The 24816-nt window shown below is 44.7% G+C and overlaps 2 protein-coding genes across 2 annotated transcripts in view; one reads left to right on the top strand and one right to left on the bottom strand.

Annotated features, from left to right (window-relative positions):
• Positions 1-2041: 2041 nt before the first annotated feature.
• The window catches only part of ITGAE (integrin subunit alpha E), a 56013-nt gene continuing 33238 nt past the window's right edge, over positions 2042-24816 (bottom strand). The window contains exons 23-36 of the mRNA XM_030536452.1: positions 24152-24300; positions 22990-23118; positions 20686-20756; positions 20394-20529; positions 16602-16703; positions 15113-15192; positions 13818-13895; positions 13185-13251; positions 12989-13096; positions 7880-7951; positions 6866-6967; positions 5975-6070; positions 3571-3681; positions 2042-2837 (exon numbers count right to left, since the gene is read on the bottom strand). Coding sequence (XP_030392312.1) covers positions 2781-2837; positions 3571-3681; positions 5975-6070; positions 6866-6967; positions 7880-7951; positions 12989-13096; positions 13185-13251; positions 13818-13895; positions 15113-15192; positions 16602-16703; positions 20394-20529; positions 20686-20756; positions 22990-23118; positions 24152-24300 — 1358 coding nt within the window. The 3' untranslated portion in view covers positions 2042-2780. The remainder of the gene's footprint in view (positions 2838-3570; positions 3682-5974; positions 6071-6865; positions 6968-7879; positions 7952-12988; positions 13097-13184; positions 13252-13817; positions 13896-15112; positions 15193-16601; positions 16704-20393; positions 20530-20685; positions 20757-22989; positions 23119-24151; positions 24301-24816) is intronic.
• Positions 9453-12019, top strand: HASPIN (histone H3 associated protein kinase). Its single transcript, XM_030536453.1, has one exon. The coding sequence runs from the start codon at positions 9521-9523 to the stop codon at positions 11822-11824; it is 2304 nt and encodes a 767-aa protein (XP_030392313.1). The 5' UTR covers positions 9453-9520; the 3' UTR covers positions 11825-12019.

Genomic DNA, 24816 nt, shown 5'->3' with positions numbered 1-24816 from the left:
GCTAAGCCCCCCGGCCAGGAACTACTTAACAGCTATTTACTAAACTATCTACTTAACAATACTAATTAACAACTATATAGAACTAGAGATAAGCGATAAACAAGCGATAGAAACTAGGAGAGCTAGGGACGTGGAGGACAGCTATGCCGCGCTCCACAGTTCCAACGACCGACACGGCGGTAAGAAGGAACTGAGGAGCGGGCGGGCCGGCAGGGATATATATTGGGCGCCATGGCGGCGCCACTCCAGGGGGCGACCTGCCGGCCCACTGGAGTTGCTAGGGTAAAAAGTTTCCGACGAACGTGCACGCGCGGCGCGCACACCTAACTGGAATGGATGTGAGCAATCACTCGAAGAAGAACTCCTCCTTAAGCTCTATCTTGGAGGGAAGAGATGTGCTGTCTACTCAACAACCATTACCACTGTGGTTTTGTGAGTTGCCCATTAGGACATGCTTTTGCAGAGTATCTTGTTAGCTTCTCAGACCTGGGTAGACTGAGGAGACCCAACGCTGCACTTAAACTCAGGTTCTTGTCATGCTGCACTGCCACCAAATCACAGCCTGGCCTGTTATAACTTTTAAAAGACTTGCTCACTTCTGCCATCTGACCAATTGCTAAACCAGGATATTAAAGACACTCCAGTGCAGGCCACATGGTAACTGCTAGTATCCCACAAAACAGTACATATTGACTGCTACACCGAGACATTAAAAAAAAAAAACAGCATAGTGTGGAAGAAAACAGACTCTTCACTCTCAGGTTGGTTGCAACACGTCAGAGACAGTTTATTTTCCTGACACTTGCAAGGGGAGAGTACACCTAGACAGGGGTTCCCCCCATCCCAGGCAGCTCTCTGTTAGGTAAACAATTAGGGCAAGCATTTTTTTTGCTACCTTTTGTTACAGACAATAATGATCCACAATCGCATCTTGTTTATACATATTCCTTCAGATATCTTACTTTTCTCAGCAGTTCCTGTTACAGTCTGTATTCCATTCTTATCTAACACAAGGTCAAAAAACAGTATCTCTTACAGTTTTTTTGTTCCACTCGCTTTTCACTTGCCCAGGCCCTGCCTGAAATCTCGCATTATTAGAGCTAGTGTTAGCCTGATTCTTACTTTATTCCTAAAACTTAAGATAGCTGCATTCAAATTCCCTTTATCCCTTTCTCTACTTCCACAGGCTACATAGAAGCTGTTAGCTAACCATGAAATGGTGTGTAATGGCTAAGACAAGAGCAGGTGGTAGGCTAATCTGCTTTCCTCTTCTTAGAATAAACATATCATAGAATCTCAAGGTTGGAAGGGACCTCAGGAGGTATCTAGTCCAACCCCATGCTCAAAACAGGACCAATCCCCAAACAGATTTTTACCCCAGTTCCCTAAATGGCCCCCTCAAGGATGAACTCACAACCCTGGGGTTAGCAGGCCAATGCTCAAATCGCTGAGCTATCCCTCCCCTGCATCTAGGTTAATTCTGTCAGCTTCAAGCAAATAGAAATAAAACCACAAACTACACAGTTAGGGACAGCTAAGCCAAATGTGGAAATATTTAAAGATATTTTTGCTTTAAAAAAAAATGTTTGAAGTCAGTGGTCATTTTAGTGCTCAGAAAAGACAATGACTGAGGTGCTGGCTAGAGCCAACCACAGGACAGGCAGTTGTTAAGCAAACTTCCCACGCACACTGCTCTGTAAATGCAATTACCTCTGACTTGCTATTCCAGTCTTGGGACTCCACATTGCTATGCAATAAATGACAATCCCGACCTCCAACAAACCTGCTCTGTTCAACTCCAGATTTGCCAGTGACTCAAGACCTGGAACACTGCTACCATTCTAGTTCTTGTACTCTTCTGAGCAGGCATCGCCAGTCATGCCACCATAGTGCAGTGATTTCTGATGCGGAAATAGTCCATCAGGACCTAGTATGAGACCTAGCAAACTATTTTTTACTTGTGACCTAATCAGAATTTGAAAACAATTAACCCAGAAATGAAAGGCATGAATCTGATTTTTAACCTTTTGTTCTCATGGGACTCTGAAGATCCCAATGGAAAACACAAAAGCATTTTGGGTTACTAGGCCATACAAGAACCTTCTTTGTTCTGGGTGTGGGGAGGAGAGTCTCTCTCCTATAACCATTCTGCTTGTTTACATGGTCACCTCTGTACACACTTATGATTCCAATCGGCAAGAATCCACACATCCCACTAACTGACTAATAGGTGAGAGCAACAAGCCTGCCCTACTGCGTTAAATCAAACAAGTACAAGCGTGCATGCATCTGAGGTGCTTTGCCAACTTCACTCGCAATAACCAGAGTGAAGCCTCCATTCAACCACTTCTATTTTCAAACTAGTTTGAGATTGTATGCTATTAAAGTCCATTTAAAACCAACTCGGCATCAAAACAACAAAGAATGCGATAACAATACATAAATTATAGACAATCCAAACTAAATTTTCTCCAGCATATTTACGTTTAGGCAAAATTTGAAATGAGGATTCTGTGGTTTATTAATCTAGGAAAGTCCAATTTTGACAAGTAGTCAGCAAATCCAAGCTAGCTGCACAAGCAGGTGGTTGGGTCATACAAGAGTGCAAAATCCCTAAATTAAACCAGGAGCAAACCATGGCAGTCTCAAAATTCAGGACCCTCAAGATCCATCCCAGCTCACAGACTGAATTGCTTTGCTTCTGGCTGGTCTTTGATATTGGAGCTCTCAGGAAGAGTGTGCAATTCCTGTACAGAATCCTGCTCTAGTCAGCCTGATCCTCAGGAATCATGTTGTTCCTCCATCATATTTTTATAGTTTCTTTTGAAAAAGCCACACTGAAAGACATCAAGAAGAGCATTAAAAACATTAATTGGGTCCCTCTGTGTTTGTGTATGTACATTATAACAATGAGCTAAATTCTGAGTTCCCCTTATTCAGTTAAAGTTGCAGTAAGTCAGTGGAAGTTTAAGGACTGAGCAAAAGCTGAGTAAGGAACTCAGAATTTGGCCCAATTCTAATTTCTTACAGTTCTATAGCATCTTACATCCTTAAACTCATCAAAAGGTACAGGCACGTAGATATGGAATCACCCCCTGCCACAATTTTCTCCCCCCGCCTCCACATACCCCCCACACTCTACTAAAATGAAGCCACTTCTGGAGTGGAATCTGGGAGCTGTTTAACAGTTTAAGAGAAAATGAAAATGAATACTGTCTCCAGTTGAAACTGTGGAGGAAATTTTAAGAGGCTGTATTCATTTGCCTGAGTTGTAATCTGGCCAGGCCAGTAAGGCCTTGTGAAAGACCTTGGGATCCCTCAGGATTTGTTTGTTTTTTAAAACAAGTTATTTCATAACTCAGGGAAACTTTAAAAATATATTAATACACCTGCTGAAAAAACTGTAAGGGAGAACTCCAGTGGTCCTGCATTCCCTCCCTCAGTAAAACATATCAGAATATCCACAGCTGAATGTGAACTCTCACTGAGGGCAGTATAGTTGCTGGATTACTGGGATCTTAACCAACAAGAATGACATGTGCTTGTAACCATGTCAACAAATATATTTACCTTAAAAAGGATGAAAATAATGAAAGCCAACAGCAAAAATCCACCAACAGAGCTTCCTATGACAACAGGCAAGGTATTGATTACTTGTGTTTTCAACAAGACGACAGTGATCTAGAATAGAATCAAGGGCGGTTTAGCAAATACTCCAGTATAATTGCTGTGTCTTAACTAGAGGAGAGAGTTCACAGATTATAATGCCAGAAGGGACACTATACATTTGGCCATCTTAAGCTCATAATATCTGCTTGTGCCCTACTTACTAAGCAATATAGATCACTCTGTATCAGTAACCTGTCCTCTTCTTTATTTACTGCTCCCTCAATCTCTGTCTCATCTGCAAACCTTCTCAGTTTTATGTTTATCATTTTATGGTTTCTTCAAGGTCATTGATAAAAAACATTAAGTAGTGTAGGCCAAGAACCAGTTCTCACAGGCCTCTACTAGAATAACACCTGTTCGATGACGATTCCCATTTCCAATCTGAGTCCTTTCAATTAGCCAGTTTTAATCCATTTAATGGGCACAATGCTAATTTTGTATCATTTTACTTCTAGTTAAACTCACTCAGACTCCTTAACACGTCTCTGGGTGAAGTGACTGTATCAGTGTCCCCTAATGACAACCACTACAATAAAGTTTTTCTCTTCACTGGGGGAAAAAGGTATAACTTTAAAACATGTTAACTAACACATATTGAAATCCTAGTGAAGACAAGGCAGTTGGACCTTTACTACATTAGCTGAAGCCTAGCAAGGAGCCTAGTTAACGTGTTAAAAATACACTTTTTTTCCCCAAATACAAACGTGGCCATATTTTGTGGAAGGAGTAAATACCTCAAACTCCTCTTGCTGCAATGCTGGCAAGAAAGGAGATTATACTGAGCTGAGCTCACTGGTAAAGGTTTCCACTAATGGGAGGAAAAGGCTCAAGTATTTGCTAACTAAAAAGAAACATTGAAAAATAGAGACAATACAGTTGAGTGACAAAGGTTACTATGTCTATTGAAATGATGCTCCAGTACCACCGTATATGCCCCTTGTCTTTCTTCACACTAGGCATCAGAGCACAAACAGAGCTCTATTTCCGATAATCAATCTGTGATGCTACATAGGGCATCTCTCAATGCATGACGGTTATACACTGCTTAACTGAGTTTCTCTCACTACTTTAACAGCCTCTACTGAAACACGAATTTTCTTACATACACTGATGCAATCCCACTGATTTCCCTGGTGTTTCTCCTGAATTACACTGACGTATGTCAGAGGACAAATGGGCCTATTAAATATAACTGTAGCAGGTGGCCAATTTCCCACCTGACATGTATAAAAACGTTGGGATTTAGATTCAAACAGATGATTAAGAGGGAACATGAATGCAGCTCATCTAAGATGAAACAGCTGCTCACCCTAACTGGCTGTATTTCCCACTCCCCCACCCCCATCAGGCTTCCAGGAGGTGCTTAAATCTATCTACTATAATTGAACCTTCTTTGAAGCTGACTTATATATTTGTGTTTCCAAACAGAAATTACCTTCTGGACTTAGGATCTCTCTGTGTGACTGGAAATATAGTGGGCATATTCCCAAGCAGGCAGATAACTTCTCTGTGTGCACCAATACAGGTCTGTCGCAACTTACACGCATTTAACATGCGTGATTTCAACTTTACGCGTAGGTCCGGAGTCGGGGGGCATGGCCTCAAGCAGGGGTGGGGCATGGCCTCAAGATTTAAAGGTCGTGGGGCACCAGCTCTGGCTGGGAGTCCCAGGGCCTTTAAATCACCCAGGGGGCTCCCAGCTGCAGAGGTGGCTGGTAGCCCCCGGGGCGAACTAAAGGTCCGCGGCTCCAGCCACCGTGGAGCTCCGGGCCCTTTAAATGCCAGCCCCAGCCCGGCTGCCAAAGCTGCGGGCAAGATTTAAAGGGCTCCTCCGGGCTCCTCCAGGCTCCCCACCGCAGCGGGAAGCCTGATGGAGCCCTTTAAACCCCGCCCACAGCTCCAGTGGTGGGGCTGGGGGGGGGGCATTTAAAGGGCTCCTCACCGCGGCGCGGAGTCCGGAGAAGCCCTTTAAATGCCACCCCGGCCCAGCTGCCGGAGCTGCGGGCGGGGTTTTAAGGGCTTGGGGATATAATTTTGACTATACGTGGTTTTCGCTTTACACGATAACCGTGGAACAGAACTCTCGCCTAAGATAAGACTTGCCTGTATATTCTCTACATTCCCTTTTGTTCTCTTTGTGGTCTGAATCCTGGTTCAGTTGAACTCAACCAATGAGTCCAGGCCCTCCTAAATCACTCTATTTTAAGAGTTCAGCAAAAACATTTGCATTTCTCCCCTCAGCTGCTTCTTTCATTTCCATCATGAGAAAGGGCCCTAGCTGCCTACATGGTGCTCGGATTGATACCTCAGCTCTGTGGTTCTCTTCCTTCAGGCCCTCATATAGATATTTGTTGAAGGTGATTTCTCCAGTGACCAGAAGATCAGTTCTATCTTTTAAGATCTACAAAACAGGGAGGGAAAAGACAAAACAAATTATTATTTTAGACCTTTCAGTTCTTCAGAGAAAATCTGGCACAATGATAGTCTAGAAAAGAGGTCCTCTGCCTTCTCCACAAACATGGTGGTTTTCCAAACTCAGAACTCAGCTGTGTCAGCCAGTTCCCACTGCATCCCAATCAACTGAGTGTGTTTGAACCCGTGCTGGAGCTCGGACTGCCCAAATTCCAGATAGGATTGCACCCAAGATGCCCAGATTTTGCAGTTCTAGTTATGGGGACTGCTCATCAATTTAAGAAATTCACAAAAGGAGTATCTCTTCCCCCTACATCTCAGACCTCTCACCTCCAAATCTGTTAAGACCTGCTAGATGTTGTTCTAGCCAGAGGGTTAGAAATGGGGTAATTGCAGTCCACTCACACAGCTGAGACTCTAATGTGCTGAGGTTGTGTTACTCAGCATCCCCCTGCTCTGTTTGGACTTATGGCAGTATCAATAGTAAGACGGTACCTAGAAAATCAATGTTTACAGCACTGGAAGTACCATCCTCTGGAGGAATAGCCTTTGTGGATAACTAGAGGAGATGGCAACATGTCTCGTAGGAGCAGAGTCTCTCCTGAGAACTGAAAGCACTATGATTAAAACTCCACCTTTTCTCTGCAGAGTCAGGAGATAACTTAGTATCTAAATGTCATTCAGGGTAAGGATTTCATAGGTGTCCCTGCAGAGATTCTATCCCACAAATGTGGATTAACAGATTTTTAGCAAGAAGAGAGAGAAGCACAGCTTCTGTGTATACCTGCTGAGAATCAATTAAAGGCAACTCAGTTATCACAGTAATATTCTCTCTGTCGGACGTGATAACGCAGTGCACACACTGGCACTGCACTTCATTGCTAGCCTGAAAGAGAAAGGGATATCAACACTGAAAATATTTCTCAAAGCAAAATTTATGGCATGGAATCAAACTATTTCACTCTAAGCCGGGGTTCACAATTGCAATTTGCATGGAAATAGTTTGAGACTTCTAGAATGTACAAGCCATTTCACTAAATGCATGTTGTGTGTCTATTAAAAGCAAACCATTCTTGGTTACAGCATGCAACACCTGTTACTCCACTTTTCAATAATGCCAAGTGACTCACTGCATTGGCCACTATAAAGCCAATGTCCCCGCACAGATTCATAGGACTGGAAGGGACCTTGAGAGGTCTTCTAATCCAGTCCCCTGCATGCATGACAGGACGAAGTATTATCTAAATCACCCCTCTGAGGTGATTGTCTAGCCTGCTCTTAAACATCTCCGATGATGGAGATTCCACAACCACCCTAAGCAACTTATTCTAGTGCTTAGATATGCATGGCACATCAGATGCTGCACAGCCCTGCAGTGGTTGTCAGTACTGCCAGCAACCCTAATATCATAAGCCAAGAAAACTAAAAGGCTACATACCAAGCACCATGACAGGCTTAAATCAAGTAATCAGATACACACAAACAAGTGCCCCAACACTGAAGTTACAAGCTCACTATGTGGATCTAGGAAAATATAGACCATCAGGTCAGGACTTTCCATTTTTTTTAAATCATCCAGAACCGTTATGCGCCTGTGCGTTAAAGCCAAACTAAACTGAATCTTGGACTGAGCACACTTGCTTGCACCATAGAAAGTCTATGTAATTACGTTCTATGTAAATCGACTAACAGAGTATCTGCTGGGTGCTGCAGTTCCCATTTCTGGAAAGACCAACAGTAACTAGTTTGTGTTTCCCTAGTACATCTGTGTAACAGCAGATACCAAGAAACCACTCACCTGTACTTTGGTCTCTCCAGTGCCGAAATGACAAAATTTCAAATTCTCCCTGATTGTGCAGACTGTTGTATTCTGGAAAGAGAGTAGTGGACAGTCCTGGTAGTTTCCCACACACCATTTTCCCAGAGCATGCCTAATAAAATGTACAAAGAATTCCAGAAGCCCAGTCCCATTGTCTGCCACCTTCTTCCCAAGACAGCAGAGGAAGGGAGGCTCAAGGTCAGCTTGCTCACTACAGCACCAATTGGTCAGTTTAGGAGAGGTGAACTCCAAAGTGTCCCCGGTCTGGTTGTCTTCACCTCGAGATGTGTGGCCACAACCTACATGCAGTATGTGGGGCAAGTGTATTGGAGATCTAATCCCCAAGGCTTTACTTAGAGCACAAAGGACTCATCCTCACTGTGGAGTCCACAGAACTCACTACAGCAGAGACTCTTTCTTGGATTACATGATAAAGCCAAAGCTAACTCAACATTTCGGCACTCCCTAGGGGTGGGTGCTCTGCTGTTTATACAGTGCTGTACAGCCAGTCCTGGAAACACAGCTCTCTGCCCCAGGCGGTGAGAGCCTGGAGGCCTTAGCTGCTCCACTGCCGTGTCAGCAGGGTCTCAATGGGGCGGGACCAGTGAAGGACCAGTCCGTCTCCTCCCAGAGCCACAAGTGCCCTGCGGGGAGCACTGAGGGCGAAGGCGCCTGGTCATCTGGCGAGACAAAGTCACGCAGGGAGTGGAGATGGGAACAGTGCGCGTGACCGGCGCGGGGCACCCAGGGGCGACGGGCACGGTGCGCGTGACCGGCGCGGGGGAAGGTGACGGGGAGAACGGAGCGGGGACGCCCGGCGCCGCGAGCCCCAGACCCCGCTCCTTTCGGGGGTGCGGGGTGACCACAGCCCGGGCCCAGACCCGCCCCGCGCTCGCTCGCTCCCGCCAGCGGCTGTGGAAGGAGGGGCCTGGTGGCCGGCACGTAGCCTGGCCGGTCTCGCGAGACTTGGTTTGAAATGGCGGCGGGCGGGCTCGGCGGTTCTCCCTGAGGCGCGGCCGCGCCATGGAGCGGCCTGCGAGGCCCCAGCCGCGGCTGCTCCGCACCTACGCGCGCCGGGGCGCCTCCCGGTACCGGCTGCCGCGCCCGGCGCCCTGGCTGTCGCCGCCTCTGGACTGCAAGCGGCTCTTCACCTCCAGCTCCGCCTCCGTGGGCTCGACTTCCACCGCCTCGTCCCCCGGCTCCGAGGACCCCGACTTCCAGCCCTGTCGCCGCGGCGCGCCGCCCCCGCCCCCGCCCCGCAGTCCCGCCCGCCTGAGGCGGCGGAGAGGCGGCAGCGAGGAGCCCAAGCAGAACCGGGCCCCCGCCGGGCCGGGCCCGCAGAGCGGCGGCTGCGCCCTGCCCGCCTCGCCGCTGCGGAGACACGTCACCCGCCGGCGGCGCGCGCTCCGGTCCCGGGGGCGCAGGGCGGGGCCCCCCCTGCTCTGCAGCACCCCGCAGCAGGCGCCGCCCGGGGCGGAGAGCGGGCCCCTCCCCGAGGAGGAGAGCATCCTGGGGGGCTGCCAGGAGAACGGGCCCCCCCATCTCGGGAGGGCGGCCTCGGGCCGGGCCCCCCGCCCACGGCACGGGCCCCCCCGGAACATCCTGGCCGAGCTGAGCTCGATGGCGCCGGGGAGCAGCGTCACGGAGCCCGCGGCAGGGCTGGAGGGCAGCCTGGAGCTCTTCTCCCCGCCGCTCTCCGGGGGCAGCGGCCGGGTCTCTCGTGGCCACCCGCATCCCACCGCCCGGTCAGGCAGCCCCCGCGGGGAAGACGGGCGTGGCCGGAGCCAGCCGGCGTGCACCGCCTCTCCCCAAGGTGCCCAGAGCCATGCCACCTGTAGGATATCTGGGAGCCAGTATGTCCTTGTACCCTGTGCTGCTTGGAGTCAGCCTGAAGCAGCCCAGGGAGACTCGATCCAGCTTGTTCCCTCAACACTTCCAGGTATCCACAGACAGTCTGTCCCGGTTCTGGGCCAGCCTGTGTCACCCCATCATAAAACTGTGAGTACAGATCATGTCCAAAGACTGAACTCACAACAGGCAGAGCGGGCTCAGAGGACTACCCAGGGACCTTGCCAGATAGAAACTAGTCTGGGCCTGCAGAAAAGTGTTAAGCATGCTGGGGCTGCACTGCCCATTACGGGGAAGCCCCATGTCCTGGTACAGGATAATACCAGTTCTTATGAGCCACATGATGATTTGAGAGGATGCTCTGAGGAAAAGAGCAGGAACCTTAGCACAGACAAAAGCAGACACCAACTTCAGCCCATGGTGGTCTTGAGCTCTCAGGTGGTACCAACTTGGTTAGCTAACAGGAAGATCAATAATAATAAGTTGGATGCTTGGCCCTCCTGGAGGGAAAATGATTGTCAGCAGCCAGTTTCCCCCTCTGCTCTGTCTGTAATCTCAGTAAAGAAGTCCAGAAGTAGCAAGGTCATTCCCAGAGATGGTGATGGAGGCACCAGTAGAAAGGCCTGTATCAGTGGGTTCAGCTCCAGTCGATGGGGGAAACAGGCAAGGCGCCACCCTTTCAGACACAAGAATTCAAAAACTCCATGGCAGCAGGCTGAGGGCTCCTTCTTTCAAGAACAAATGAGGCAAAGAGGAACAGAGAAAAATGCCCCAGAGATGTCATCTTTTCTGTGTGACTCTTCTTTCCTCAATGACTCCCAGTGGTGGGCCAGGGCTCGAGCATCTCTCACTCTTCACAAGAAAAAGAAAGTTTCCATTGAGGAAAGTGCCTGTGGCAGCATCCCTTGTACGCCTTCCTCCAAATCTCAGCTTGCAGGGTACCGTAAGTCCCCATTCATTCAAAGTGTGGGCTGCTGTAATTGGTCCACTTCCTCCGTGCTCCTGCTGACTCCCATGAAGACTCATTCTGTTCTGGAGGTAATGCTCACAGACGCAGAAAAGGTGTATGGGGAATGCCAGCAGGTGGGTCCTACCTCCTTTGACGAATGTATTCCCCCAGATAAGATGAAGAACTGTTTGAAGATTGGAGAAGGAGTATTTGGGGAGGTGTTCCAAACAAACAGTGAGAGAGGAGCTGTGGCTTTAAAAATCATTCCTGTTGAGGGGACTGAGAGGGTCAATGGAGAAGCTCAGAAGAGCTTCAGTGAGATCTTGCCAGAGATGATAATCTCAAAGGAGCTCAGCCTTTTATCCCAGGAGGTAGAGAACAGGACTGTAGGGTTCATTGACTTGTACTCTGTGCATTGTGTCCAGGGGTCATATCCCAAGCATCTTCTAAAAGCCTGGGACAAATATCACGAACTGAACGGATCTGAAAATGACCGGCCAGACCTGTTTGGAGAACAGCAGCTGTTCATGGTCCTAGAATTTGAATTTGGAGGCAGTAACTTGGAGAATATGAGGAAGCAGCTAAATTCAGTGGCAACAGCAAAAAGCCTGCTCCATCAAGTTACTGCTTCCTTGGCTGTGGCAGAGGAGGGACTGTACTTTGAGCACAGAGACTTGCATTGGGGGAATATTCTGGTGAAGAAAACCAACTTGAAAGAGCTCAGTTATACTCTGAATGGAGCAGTTTATACAATCCCCACGAAAGGAATTCATGTGAACATCATAGATTACACTCTCTCTAGGATGGAGAAAGATGGGCTAACGGTCTTCTGTGATATTTCTACGGAAAAAGAGCTGTTCCAAGGAAGAGGTGACTACCAGTTTGATATCTATAGGCAGATGAAAAAAGAGAATTCCAACAACTGGGCTGACTATCACCCCCATAGCAATGTCCTGTGGCTGCACTATTTAGCAGATAAACTTCTGAAAGAGGTAAACTACAAGAGAAAGCTATCATCTTCCTCTGCCTTGAAAGGCATACAGAAACAGCTCCGAAAGTTCCACAGCGAAGTCCTGAACTTTAGCTCTGCAAGTGATGTTCTGCTCAATAGCAGCCTTTTCCACTGATCAAAGTGGACCTTCGAATGAGAGATCACAAAATGGTGTCCTTGTACTGTCACTCCCTTTGCTGTATTTTTGGAATATTTTAACATTGGCACATTTGGCATGGTGCAGATAGTAAATGGTCTCTTATGTCCATGAGTTAAATATTTTTTAAGTGTTCAGCTAAAATATGTGAAGATCCATTGTTGCAAAAAAAAAGTGAAACATTTCACAGTTCAAATATTAAAATGGTTCTTCTATATGTTAAGTCCTTATTTTGAACTTTAACCTCCTTTTGCCAGCTTTAATCTTAGATCATTAAAACTGATGACTTAAATAAACTGCAGTAAAATATAGCCTACTTTTCATTTCTCACTATGGAAAATGAAGACCTGATACATTTGAGGCATACCCTTATTGTAAAAACTTTTCTTTAAATTAGCACTTGTATAGACTCAGCTTTAAACACATGCTCTTAGGTTGGCAAACACTCTGGATTAGCAGAATGAATTTGACAGGTTACAATATGTGAACCCTGAAATAGAAAATTAGAGAAAATATTTCTGGATTCTGTAGGAAAGCCACGCTTGAATATGTTTTATCAGTAAGGCTCTGATTTTGTCAGGGATGTTTTTAGTAAAAGTGATAGACTGGTCAGGGGCAAGAAACAAAAAATCATGGAAGCTGTGACCTGTCCCTGACTTTTACTAAAAACATCCCTGACAAAATGGGCGGGGGGGGGTCCAGCACCCTGTCATCATCCCCTGCAGTGGCTGGGAACTGGAGGGACCCCATTGCCCAGTGGCCCCCATGGGAGGGTCCCCCCCTTGCCATCCATAATGGCAGGGGAGCTGTGGTGAGGCATCCCCGCCTGCAGCCACTGAGCAGCTTGGGTACTTCTGCCATTGCAGGGGGCACTCCAACTGCTCGTGGCAGCAGAGCTGCTGGGCAGCTCGGGTCACCGCCAGTGACCAGTGGTGTCCCCTGCCACCCATGGAGGCTGGGCTGCTGCTGGATCCCCTGATGCCCAAAGCAGCTGGTCAGCTGTGGGGGCCCCTGGAAGTCACAGATTCCTCTTCCACAGATTTTCAGGAGAGCAGGTTTAGACCCTTACTGATAAATAAAGCTAAGATTATGTCACGGAGGTTGCGGAATCGCACATTGAAAAAGTTAAAAAAAAATAAATACCTGTGTTCCTGTTACATTTTTCATTCTTGTAATAGAATGACCTTGTATGCGGATAGGAACCAAAATTTCTAATTCAATTTGAGCTCTAAAGCGGTTTTCCCCATTGATCTACAAAGGCAAATGCACAGGATGAGAAAGTGTGAACTGTTGGCCCTAAAAAATCCAACTACATCAATGTTATTAACTTTGTACCTACATTAAACTGGAACTCTTTGTTCTCAGAGTGTCCTTGACTAACATTCACATATACTACTGGAGTTGGCCTGCAGACAAAAAGATAAATCAAACTAAATGGATCTTGCATTGTTGTTGCTGCAAATTAGTTCACATTATAACTGATAGAGACAGATCCCTCAAATAGAAGGGAAGGGACGTTATCACACATCCAGTTTTAGTGAAAGTCATGTTTATCTACATTTATTTTAAAGTGACAGCATCTTGAATCTATTTAAATAGTTTCAGGTAGTAAGGATGCCCCTGAATTTCCCTGCCAGTTAGGTGGTCTTACTATCACATTTTTCAGTTTCTCCCTTCTCTGTTGATACGTGAGACTCATACAAAATGAGAACCACCAACTATCTATAGTCTTGTTAAACACACAAAGTAAGAAATCTTAGGCTCTATCAATTACAGTAATCTTGTGATTCTAGTAACAATAGTTGACTTTCTTAAACAATAAGGTTAATTAACCTTTTTATAGAGGAACAGCAATTCATAAATAAATTATACTATAGTCTTAACGAGGTTCCCCTAATTCACTTTACCTCCAAAACAGGTTTGTAAATGTCATAATAATAGCAATAGCACTTGGCTACTCCGTAAGACTTACCTGGTGAGAACTGCGGTGAAAGCATATCTGACATCAAGTATGTGTTCTTCAATTAAAGCAGTGCTATTTTCATTTAAACTAAAAATAAAGGGTAAAAGACAACACATTTAGTTACCTCCTGTACTATACTTAATTCTTTTCCCTGTCACTAAAGCTTCTGTAGTTTGACATTTGCTGACAGTGACTTTATACAAGGAGAATGAAGAGAATTATTGCCACTGTATAGTCAAGAGCAGCTTTCACAGAGCTACTAGCCGTCTGAACTCCATAAATGTAATATGGTAAGAATTCTGAGCTTTCCTTTAGCACTTTCTGTTTCCCCATATTTCAAATACGAGTGTAGTATGTGAGCATACAGCAATGCTCACATCTAGCATAGTTAAGGGTGTTCCCACATGTGCAAGAAGCTTGCTAGCATGGTAGAAACTCATACAAAAACCTTCCCCTTCAACTATGCTTGCAGTAGAGTCGAAAGGCAAAAAATCCAGATTTAGCTGCCTAAAGCTAGTCAAATAAAATCTTTAGTTTCCTAAAATCAGTTTCCTAATTTTCAGAAATGCTGAGCGCCTGCTCATTCCTGTGGTCTTATTTTCCACACTTCAGTCCAGCTGTTTAGGTGCTAAACTGTAGGTTTAGATTCCTATCTTGATTGAAAATGTTGACAAATGGGTCAAGTACAACTTTGTGCCCATTACCTGGGTATAAATATGGCCTTGGCTTTATTTTTAAAGGCTTACTTGCCTTCCCCCCAACCCCCTAGAAAGCAGTCACAGATTTCCCTTCTCTCCCCCAGCCCCCCTATAAAAGAATAGGAAAGGACAGCAAAGGACTGAAAACGTGCTTTCCCAGGCCCTAGTTAAGTGAGTTGAGGGAATTAGTACCCACCACACCTTGCCTCCCCAAAATCAATTGGGCCTCAACAAAAAATCCACTCAGCACATAGCTGGGCCTGTGTTTTTGAAAAAAGTATACACTATACACTTTTCCCTACTGATGAAGAAGGGATACTAGGTGTCCTGCAGGAAAAAGAGGGAAATCGGGACTCTGCTTAAGTAATAAGTAAATTTGGTGGCTTTCCCATTCTCTAATTTCCAAAGAGAAAATAAATTATTATCCTCAGCAGGTAGGGGAATAGTTTGTACATACATGGACATTTTTAAAAGAAGGGAGGAACAGATGAATAGAGTTTCCATGGAGCTGGCTCCTACAGGCTGATTAACAGAAGTATTAAGGAAATAGGAGGTGACTTATGATTTCTGTCTATAATATGACGGGTGGAAAAGCGCATTTCTTACTTTGTGACGTTAATAGTGATGTTCGCAGTCTGATCTGGAAATAAAGCTTCATCTAATTGCCAAATCACTGAAAAATGTGCCTGTTATGAAGAAAAAGATTATTAAACAAAAAAAGCAAAATGAATGTATGCAATTTTTTTTTTATTCTCACTGTGCTACTTACAAAATAGATTTAGTTGGGTAATTTTATTGTCCAACTTTCTCTCCAGTATGTGATACATATTACTATGTATAATGGAAAAACAGCTGAGAAACAGATATATGCAAATAGCTAGTGTGACAGTCAGGGTCCAGACACTCCACGGGGAGAATAGAGGGTTTAAACCCCCAAAAAGAAGCAGTTAAACCAAATGATTGCATACTATGTTATTTTGCTGTAAAAGTTTTTTGAGTATGGTAATTTACAGAAGCTTTTACTGTTCTGAAACTGATGGTCATCATGAGATATATACATTCATAACCATAGTGTCTATATGTATTTGTGTATAGAGAGAACTGTGCTCATAAGCTTTGGCTCCACCTCACAGCAGGGAGGTGAGCAGTTAGATAGGGAGAGGCACCTCCCAAGCGAGATGTTTACACAAAACTGGACTCAAGTAACGATTCATGGTACAACCCAGGAACAGACAAATCATGGGCCATTAGAGTTTGTGGTAAAACACTGAGACAACTTGGAATTTCCCACTTTTCAATATCTATAAGGAACTGAAGAATAAAACTGTAAACCCTTTTAAAATAAAAGGGGTTTGAAGTGAAATCTATCCAGAAACAGGAAGAACTGTAGGTGGGAAGCTTTCTGTGAATGCTGGATTCTCTCCCCATCCAGGCTCCTGCCACAGTAGTTAGAGGGGTATGCAATAGGTAAATTGTATTAGAAAAAGGTTTTTTTATCTAAAATGGATATTTAAAGCCTGAGGTTGCATCTTTATTTTTACTGGGTCACTTGCATGTTTGCTATCTCACTATTTTATCTTTGAATCTGTGAGTTTTCTATGAAATAGACATTTATTTTTACTCCAAGCAGGTCTCTGTTGTGCAAACTGTGTGAGGACCAAAGTAAGATGGTATCTGTGGGACTGATTTCACACCTTCAGAGGTGACAAACCAGGAGGGAAAGTCTGAGTGTTTGGTAGTTAAGAACTCAGAAATGTAGGGAGACTCAGGACAGGAAGGGCTGTTGGTGTCACTCTGCAAGGAGTAACTAAGCTGCTGAAAGCCAGAGTGAGACCTGGTGTATGTGGGCAGGCTACTGGTATCAGGGATCTGAGTCACAGCAGCACAGCATTAAGGCACTCCAGGATTCCAGGGCAGGCAGCGACAGAACATGTTACTGGCCTTGGGTGATCCTCAAAATATCACAGTCAGCTAGAGTGATGACCTCCATACACGAGAGTTAGTTGAAGCTATGACCTAGTTGCAAAGATAATGGTGCAGGAGCAGCTGTTGAAAATAGAATGAACACTGAGCTGGAAACTGACATTTGACTTACCGCTGTTTTTCTGAATATTGGATGTCCAATCTTGCAACCCATGCAGGAGAGTAAATGTGCGAATAGTTTCGGCTGATTGCAATGAATCACAGTAGAGGATGGCTGTCAAAATAGTAGGAATGCTTTTTAATATAGAAGCAAAACAGACTGGAAGATTCAACTCATTCTTCTGTGCACTCCCACAAAATGAATTTCTAACCTAGGTGTGAATAGCTCACAAGTAACATCAGGCGTTAGGTGTCTTGGAGATCACAAGAGTTCTCCATTTAGGCACTGATAACATCATTGAGGTGTTCCGTTTATGGTTTCTTTTCAGGCCTCGTTTTAGGCATTTAGAGCAGGTATTTTCAATAGAGGCTATGAGTGTTGTAAAAAAACGCCTTTTATAGGCAGGCAAAGTTGATTCATCAAACTGCCAGAACACTTTATTTACATTAAAACGTTGGATTGGTGTGGTTGAGATAAATAACGAATACCCACATTTGACTGGTTTTAAAAAAAAAGTTCAAGTTACTCTATAGTCTCCATATATTGCACAAGAAAAACACTGCAACAAATCCAACATACAGATTATAGCCTTGCCCTGAAGACAGTCCAGTCCTTCAAAAGCTCCACTAACTATCTCTTATAAAAATTGATAAAGTAATTTAAATGTCTCATCAGTTTTAACTTGAAAAATGGGGAAACTAACTGACCCAGACTCTTTAGTTCTGGCTATATTTTAACAATAGCAAGCCCTCTGTGCTGCTGTAGTTTAATGCGTTAAAACACTACTCACTTTTCAGCTGTTCCATTTTATGTATGCCATTGCTGAATACACCCTAATGTGGCTGGCTTACTCATGCAACATGAAGCAGTGTTTGAATTTTGTTTAATTTTTTTCATCATGCTGTAATTATGGCCTGTGATAGACCCAGGCCAGTTGGGAACAGCAGAGTAGTCAAAAGGAGATATACTGGCCACTGGATAAGCAGTTTTCTGTTCCCTGAGTGACCAGGGCAGGGACTGCTCCAGGCTAATGAGAACACATGACTCCAATTAACCTGCTAAGAGTCAGGTGAGGCTGTTAAGCACCTGACTCCAATTTAGGCCCCTCTGATGCTATAAAAGGGCTCACTCCAGTCAGGCCAGAGGAGAGGAAGTTTGTGTGAGGAACTGGGAGCAAGAGGCACGCAAGAAGCGGAGAGTGAGTAGGCACACTGCTGGAGGACTGAGAAGTACAAGTGTTATCAGACATCAGGAGGAAGGTCTGGTGGTGAGGACAAAGACAGTGTTGGGAGGAGACCATGGGGAATTAGCCCAGGGAGTTGAAGCTGTTGCGTAACTGTACCAGGAGGCTCTCTAGACAGCTGCAGTCACAGGGCCCTGGGCTGGAGCCCGGAGTAGAGGGCAGGCCCGGGTTCCCCCGAAACCTCCCAACTCATGATCAAACACAGAGGGAGTTGACCGGACTGTGGGTTCTACCAGAGGGGAAGGTCTCTGGGCTGTTTCCTGACCCACAGGGTAAATCTCTGAGGCAAGCAAATCTGCCAATAAGCGCAGGACCCACCAATGCAGAGGAGGAACTTTGTCACAGGCCTTAATATACTGCATAAATCCAATGCTTATAATAGCCCAAGCTCTGTTCTCAGTAATTCTGAAGCTAGAAAGTTAGTATTTGCTTTCGGTGTTCCTGATCTCAGAAATAACCTTCCTATATACCCTAAACCTTAATTTAATCTGTTAACAGGAAGGGCCACTTGACTAGGACCAGAAAACTGCAGAAAGTCTAGGAATCTATGCTGAGTATCCTGTACCTCCTTGGATTGGATCTGGAGCTCAGTTGCCATCCACTGCAAGAGCTCTTGATACTGCCTATAGACGTCAGGCAAGGATGGCAAAGACTGAATAACCACCTCATCTAGCATCGGGAAGGATTCACCTGTCTGTACCATCGGTCTCAGCAGATTTGGCTCAATTTTTTTTCTTTTTTGTACCCTGAAGGAGCTAGTTGGTGTCAGCAAGGAGAGGGTAGGTGGGATTCATGCAGAGATCTAGAGTGTCTAGCATAGGGATCCCATGGACTCCAGTGATGCCAGTATGAAGAGTCAACTGGTTGAGGGGGATCCCATGGCGTTGGGTACCACTGGTCCCCTGGATAATCATATCTGGGTGGAGAACAGATCTAAGACCTTCTGGAGCCTCCAACTCAGAAGACAAGAAGGTAGGTTCCAGTTCAATCGGCAAGTCATCAGTACTGGTGGATGAATGCTCCAACTGCATGGAAATAGGGACTATTTCCATCTCCTCTAAGAAGTCTGTCCTGGAGTGCAGGATGTTCCAATGGCTGGGACTGACAGATCCGGTGCACCACTAGTTATGGTGGACAGTGGTTCCTTGCAAGGCCAAGCCAGCACCAGAGCAGAGTCTATGTCTGTAGCTCCCAGACAGTGCTGGTCCTTTGGGTTAGTGTATCGGAACCCAAATTAGTACCAACATATCTCTACTATTTTGTGCTAGACCTTCATGCCCAAGAGGTCTGAGCAGACCTAAGTCCTTAGGACTTGTGCATGAGGACTCACCAGACTTGGACAGGATGAGGGAGGGATCTTTTGGTTTAGGAGCAGATTTTTCCTTGTGTTTGAGAGTGCTCCTTGCTCCTAATGAGAAGCCTATCCATTCTTAGCAGCTCTGGCCTCAACTGCTCTGCTCAGGCTCAGAGGGGCACGGCCCACTCACTGAGGCCATTGTAAAAGTTGGTCACTTGGCCCAGGTCTGGGTCTCAAGGCTTTCTCCATGAAATGCTTCTTTTAGTCAGAGCTCTTGAGAGGGAAGGAGCGACAAATGTTGCACTTAGTGGAAATGTGAGCCTCCCCAAGGCAGTGTAGGCAATACTGGTGTTTATTGCTCACAGAGAAGGAACCAGGGCAGAAGATCCCCCTTAAATTGCTGGTCTCTGGCCATAGTCGTTCATTGGGAGAAGCTCCCTGAGTCAGGGACTTGAGTAGGACTAATTTACACTAACTAGACAAATGAACACCACTAAGAATAATAACAAACTATTTACAGTATATACACAGGTTTTGAAGAATAAACACCGAAGTAGCTTCGGACACAGATTCCAACTCAGTCCATGCAGCAATAAGAAGGAACTGGAGCAGCATTGGTCTGCACCACTCCGTAAACTCTCTGTTCAGAGCACAAGGAAAACAATGGGAGGCATGAACCAATGGACCCGACTTGCTAGAAATGTTATCTCAAGCACATGGTGTGCATGCATACCCATGTATGGAATACATGTAGGGACCAACACTCAAAGAACTATCTGGATCTCAAATCACTGAAAGGTTCTGTACAGCCCATAAAAGGAAAAAAAATTCTCTCAACATTTATCAGTCGTTAAATAGCCTCACTAGGAAAAGTGAGACAGCTGTTACATGAGTTGTTCAAAGTCCCAGCAAGTCAGAGGCAGTCAGGATTATAAATCAGAAGTTCCTGACTCCCAGTCCTGTGTTTAGTCCATTAGGCCACAGGGCTTCTGAAAGAATACAGTTTACTCATGCATAACTCCTGATAAAGTATACAAGAGAGCGTTACCTATTTTTCTGTGCATGATGTGTCTTACTGCTCATTTATTTATTAATAAAGCACCTGTAGATGAGCTTTACAGGCTGCTACCTTGCCACTGGCCAAAAAGACATCCTTAGTAAATAAGCATTTATTTCAAGAGAATTTTCCTGGGCAGTGAGTGAATAACCCTGGCAGTCCCTTACCATCCTGGTTTTGAACCAGACAGCCACTCCATGATCTCACCTTTGGGATCATCTTTTTAAACTGTAGATTTCTAGGGTATTTCAAGACCATGGTTGTCATGTAGGAGTCATCTCCACTGTTAACTAGGGAAATGTCCATGGTCAGCTCCTTGGTGTCCCCTACCACTAATTTCTTCCTATAAGCAAGCATGAGAAATAAAACAGATGTGTTATACTTTATCAATGTTAATGTAACAAAGGGAGACAAAAACACAAATTATTTTAACAAAGTCCATATGTCATTTTATAGCAATACCAAAAATGAAATCTATAGTAAAACCATTTCAACTCACTGAGTCTGACTTCTCAAGGTTAGGTTCGCAGCACAGATAGCTTTGTTATTACAGTCCTTCTTGTAAGGCACCTGAAATTAGACAGAGGAGTGGGAACCACTGCGATGGAATCAGACTAGTTGGTCAGAACTCCCTGGTTTTAATGGGACTTTTTTTCCTCTCTTTTTTTTTCCTGGGAGGCAGCATATTAAAAACCACGTACACTCACATGTACAAGAACCCTTTCCCCCAAACCAGGGATTCGCATAACCCTATCTAAGGGGCAAACCTCTAGCAGGACTCACTAACAGGTAACTGTTGAATTATGATGGGATTGCCAGAAAAGGGACTAATAGGAGGCTTCACAGCAACATGAAATGCCTTCAGTGGGGACAAGGTCAGAATTCTGATAATTTCCTCTGGGTCCCTTCACAATCCAGCATTCTCAGCACATTAGAAAGAGATGCTAGTTGTTAATCCTTCCATTCGTCCACTAGGAGTCATCTGAACCATTCTGTGGCCAAATCGTGTAAGTTACTTTTTTATTATTCCCCTTTCATTGCTGAAATATTATTCTAGTTTTTGAATCAGTCTGACCATATTATTTTTGACTTACTTTCTCCTTATCTTAATTTATTTAAATGCCAATATCACTTTCTTACAAGGTACAGAAATGGAAAAAAAATAACTAGAAAAGTTCATTTCGTGAAATGCTATACAGACTTAAAAACGAAAGTTTCTTATGTTCAGGTCAGTTCCAAACACACTGCATGTTTTACAGATGAGTCTGATTTGATTTTTCTGGAAGAACCAAATCAGGGGAAATGGCCGGTATTTTTTATCAGCAATTTGATCCTCCAATATAAATCTGGCATCTATAGCTGATACTGCCATAGCAGTCCAGTGATAATTAACCATTAGGTGATGGGTGCTTTGGTTGCTAGCAAATCAGTCTATCACCACTACAACTCAGATGATCAAACTGAATAGAAATATAATACTACGTAATGGTGAATGAGCACTCATTGCAAAGTATTGCCCTGATTCATCTAGATGGCATATTTATTAGATATTGATTTGTGACCGGAGTTATATTAATAAACAGGAAAATGCTGCTTCATCATAGAACTTTGCTGCATTTGTCAGAAACTGATTTAAATTCTAGACTGACTAGTTTCAAAAATAGAGCTCAATTAGCTAATAAGAATTTCCCCTGCTCATAAAATATAAACGAGAGACCATGAGACAAAAACCACAGGTTAAAACCAGTTAATTAGAAGCTGAAATGCCCCAAATTCTGATTTAGATTTTTTTCGAAATATAATTTAGAAGATATTGTAAAATACCTCTTTTAAAATAGAAAATTATACCACTTTGTTAATAAAGAAATCTTCATTCAAATAATAGCTCTTAATAATACTACATAACATAGAGCTTTACATCTGCAAAAGCACTTCACAAACATTAAGTAATGACTCCTCACCACCTTTCCAGTTGAGGTGGGTTCTGTCCCCGTTTGTTAAATGGGTAAACTGAGGCACAGAGAAGGAAATAACAGTTACCTTCTCGTAACTGTTGTTCTTCAAGATGTGTTGCTCATATCCATTCCAATTAGGTGGGTGCATACACAGTTGTCAGAAAGTTTTCCCTTAGCAGTGCCCGTTGGGTCAGCTGTGGAGCCCCCTGGAGTGACACCTCTATAGCGCTCTATATATAACCCTGCCGACCTGGCGCCTCCTCGGTTTCTTCTTGCCGCCAGTGACGGTCGTTGGAACTTTGGCGTCTTGCTCAGAAAGCTCTCCACGTTTCCCGAGCTCTATTTATTTAGTGTTTGTTTTCCTTAGTTAGTTTAGCACAAGTGCATGTCAGTCGTAGCAGCCTTCCCTCGCAAGAGACAGGTGCAGGTATACCCCTACCTTGATGACTGGCTCCTCAGGGGGCGCACCAGGAAGCAGGTGCTGCTAGGTGAAAAAGTTTCCGACATCCATGCACACAGCGCGTGCACACCTAATTGGAATCGATATGAGCAATCACTCAAAGAAGAACATCACTTGTCCAAAGTTACACAGTGAGTCAGTGGCCGAGTTGGGAAAAGAACCCAGGGACCAGATTTTCTCCATACCGGATACAGGTAACTCCTTGGAGGAAAACTGGGCCCTTGCACGTATCTTTTTCAAGTCTCCGTAGATCATATTGCCTTTAGCCAGGCGTAGGGAAAAGACATGCACTTGCTAAGAAAAGCACAGTGCCAAGGCTTCTTATGAAAAAGGCTTTGAATGTTGGAGCGCAAGAGGGCCAGTTGCTTCTAGGAATATATTTTATTACCTGAAAATATGCCTCAGGTTCCTGATATATATCAAGCATGGGAGCTGGATGATCCATGTTCTCATTGCTATTAGAGAGCTGGTAGCTGACTTTGAGAGTAATGCTAGAGAAACAGTCATAATCACACGGCTGTAACAAAACAAAATTAAGAAAAATGTGTAGGCATGACAGGTATATGGGGCTGTTAGAATGTAAATCAGTGTTTGTACATCAGTGATTCTTCGTATAACTGGCCTATATCCTAACGTGTAACTTTCCAAATGCCATCAGACAATAAAGCACAGAGGGGTAAGAAGCCAGAAATGTCTGTTTGCTTCAGTTCTTAAAATCCTTGTTTCTAACAGACATGACGTTTCACTTGAACAGAATCTCATTGCAGAGGCAGTCTTAGGCACATTCAAATGGCTGGGCACCGTTGCTGTCAACTGTACAGGGACTCCTAGGCAGCTAATGCCAATATCCCAGAATTCCAGGCATAGCCTTGGAATTACATTTTCCCGTTCAGTTATTCAGAGATTCCCTTATTCATCAAGTGCTGCATGCAAGCTGTGAAACCTACACAAAATTATACTGGAGTCCTGCCTGCTTCCAGTTACTTACTGGAGGAAGGGGGCAGGGGAAATGTAACACTTAGCACTTGTATAGCACTTTTCATACATAAATCTCCAAGTCATTTAGAAAGGCAGGTAACTGTCATTAGTTCTCTTTTACAAATAGAGAAACTGAGCCATGAAATGTTGATCTGATTCAAACTAGATCACATTGAAGTCAGTGGCAGAGCTGGGAATAGTCACATGTACCATCCTTTGTCTACACCACACAACCTTCTACATCTCTTAGCGTTACAGGTGCAACACACAGCTCTGAGAAGGAGCTGTTTCCCCTTGGCTGTTTTACTTAGGACCTGAAAGCAAGTCTACCTGAAATTAACCTCCATCCCTTCACAATCCATCTGCTGCTTCAACATAGGTTCATTCTGAGGCAGATTCCATACCTAGCCCTTTCTGTTCTGTTTTTTTTCTGAAGCATTATGTGGAGGCGCTCCCAGGAGAGCTACCACAATTTTCTCCTCAACAGAGATGTGCAATGCAGGGGTGGCATCATTCACTGTGGTAGAAGTGACTCCATCCCAGCTTCGGAGCTAAGCACCTACATCACCTACCAGTATGTTGAGCAGCAGCTCAGCACACACAGGTCCATTGACCTTCTTTTCTTGGCTCAGAGTGGATTTCTGATCCTCAAAATGGGCTCTCTTTTTCTTCATCCTTACATCCAAGTCCACAGTGTAGCGAATGGATAAGTGCCAAATCTCTGGAAGCACAGATTGGGATTTTTTGTGAATTCAGAGACACCCTTCATGGGATCAATGAAACTGAAGTCTGTGAACAAAGTGCAATCAGAGCTCTAAATTGGATGTGGAAAAAGTGATGCCCACAAACCATGGGAAACAGATGCACTATTAGGTTTAGGCACATTGCTAAAGGAATCCTAAAGGGTTAGACTCAAAGACACAAGTTGAAGTAGGAATTAAAGGATTAAAAATGCATGAAACAAATTACCAAATGTGCTAAATTGAGTAACGGGATGAAACGGTTACTCACCCCGTGCAGTAACTTCTAGATTTGTTCCCCTACGGGTGCTCCACTCTAGGTGCACCAGTGCCCCTGTGTCCAAATGGAGCATCCGCAGGGGAGCTACCCAAAGAACTTCTTGCTTTGTGTGTGGCGTCAAGCTGCTGCCAAGTGTACCTACCACAGCTGCACCTCCGGGATGTGAGGGATAAGCAATCATGAAGGATTGGTGGGAAAACAAGTAGTACAGCAATTT

This window comes from Gopherus evgoodei, chromosome 17 (assembly GCF_007399415.2).
Source record: "Gopherus evgoodei ecotype Sinaloan lineage chromosome 17, rGopEvg1_v1.p, whole genome shotgun sequence".
In the NCBI taxonomy this organism is placed as follows: domain Eukaryota; kingdom Metazoa; phylum Chordata; order Testudines; family Testudinidae; genus Gopherus; species Gopherus evgoodei.
The sequence above is the reverse complement of the archived record's forward strand: the minus strand, read 5'-3'. Positions and strand labels throughout refer to the sequence as shown.

Excerpts from the sequence above, each read along its gene's own strand:
- HASPIN (XM_030536453.1), top strand. The coding sequence starts at position 9,521 with ATGGCGCCGGGGAGCAGCGTCACGGAGCCCGCGGCAGGGCTGGAGGGC.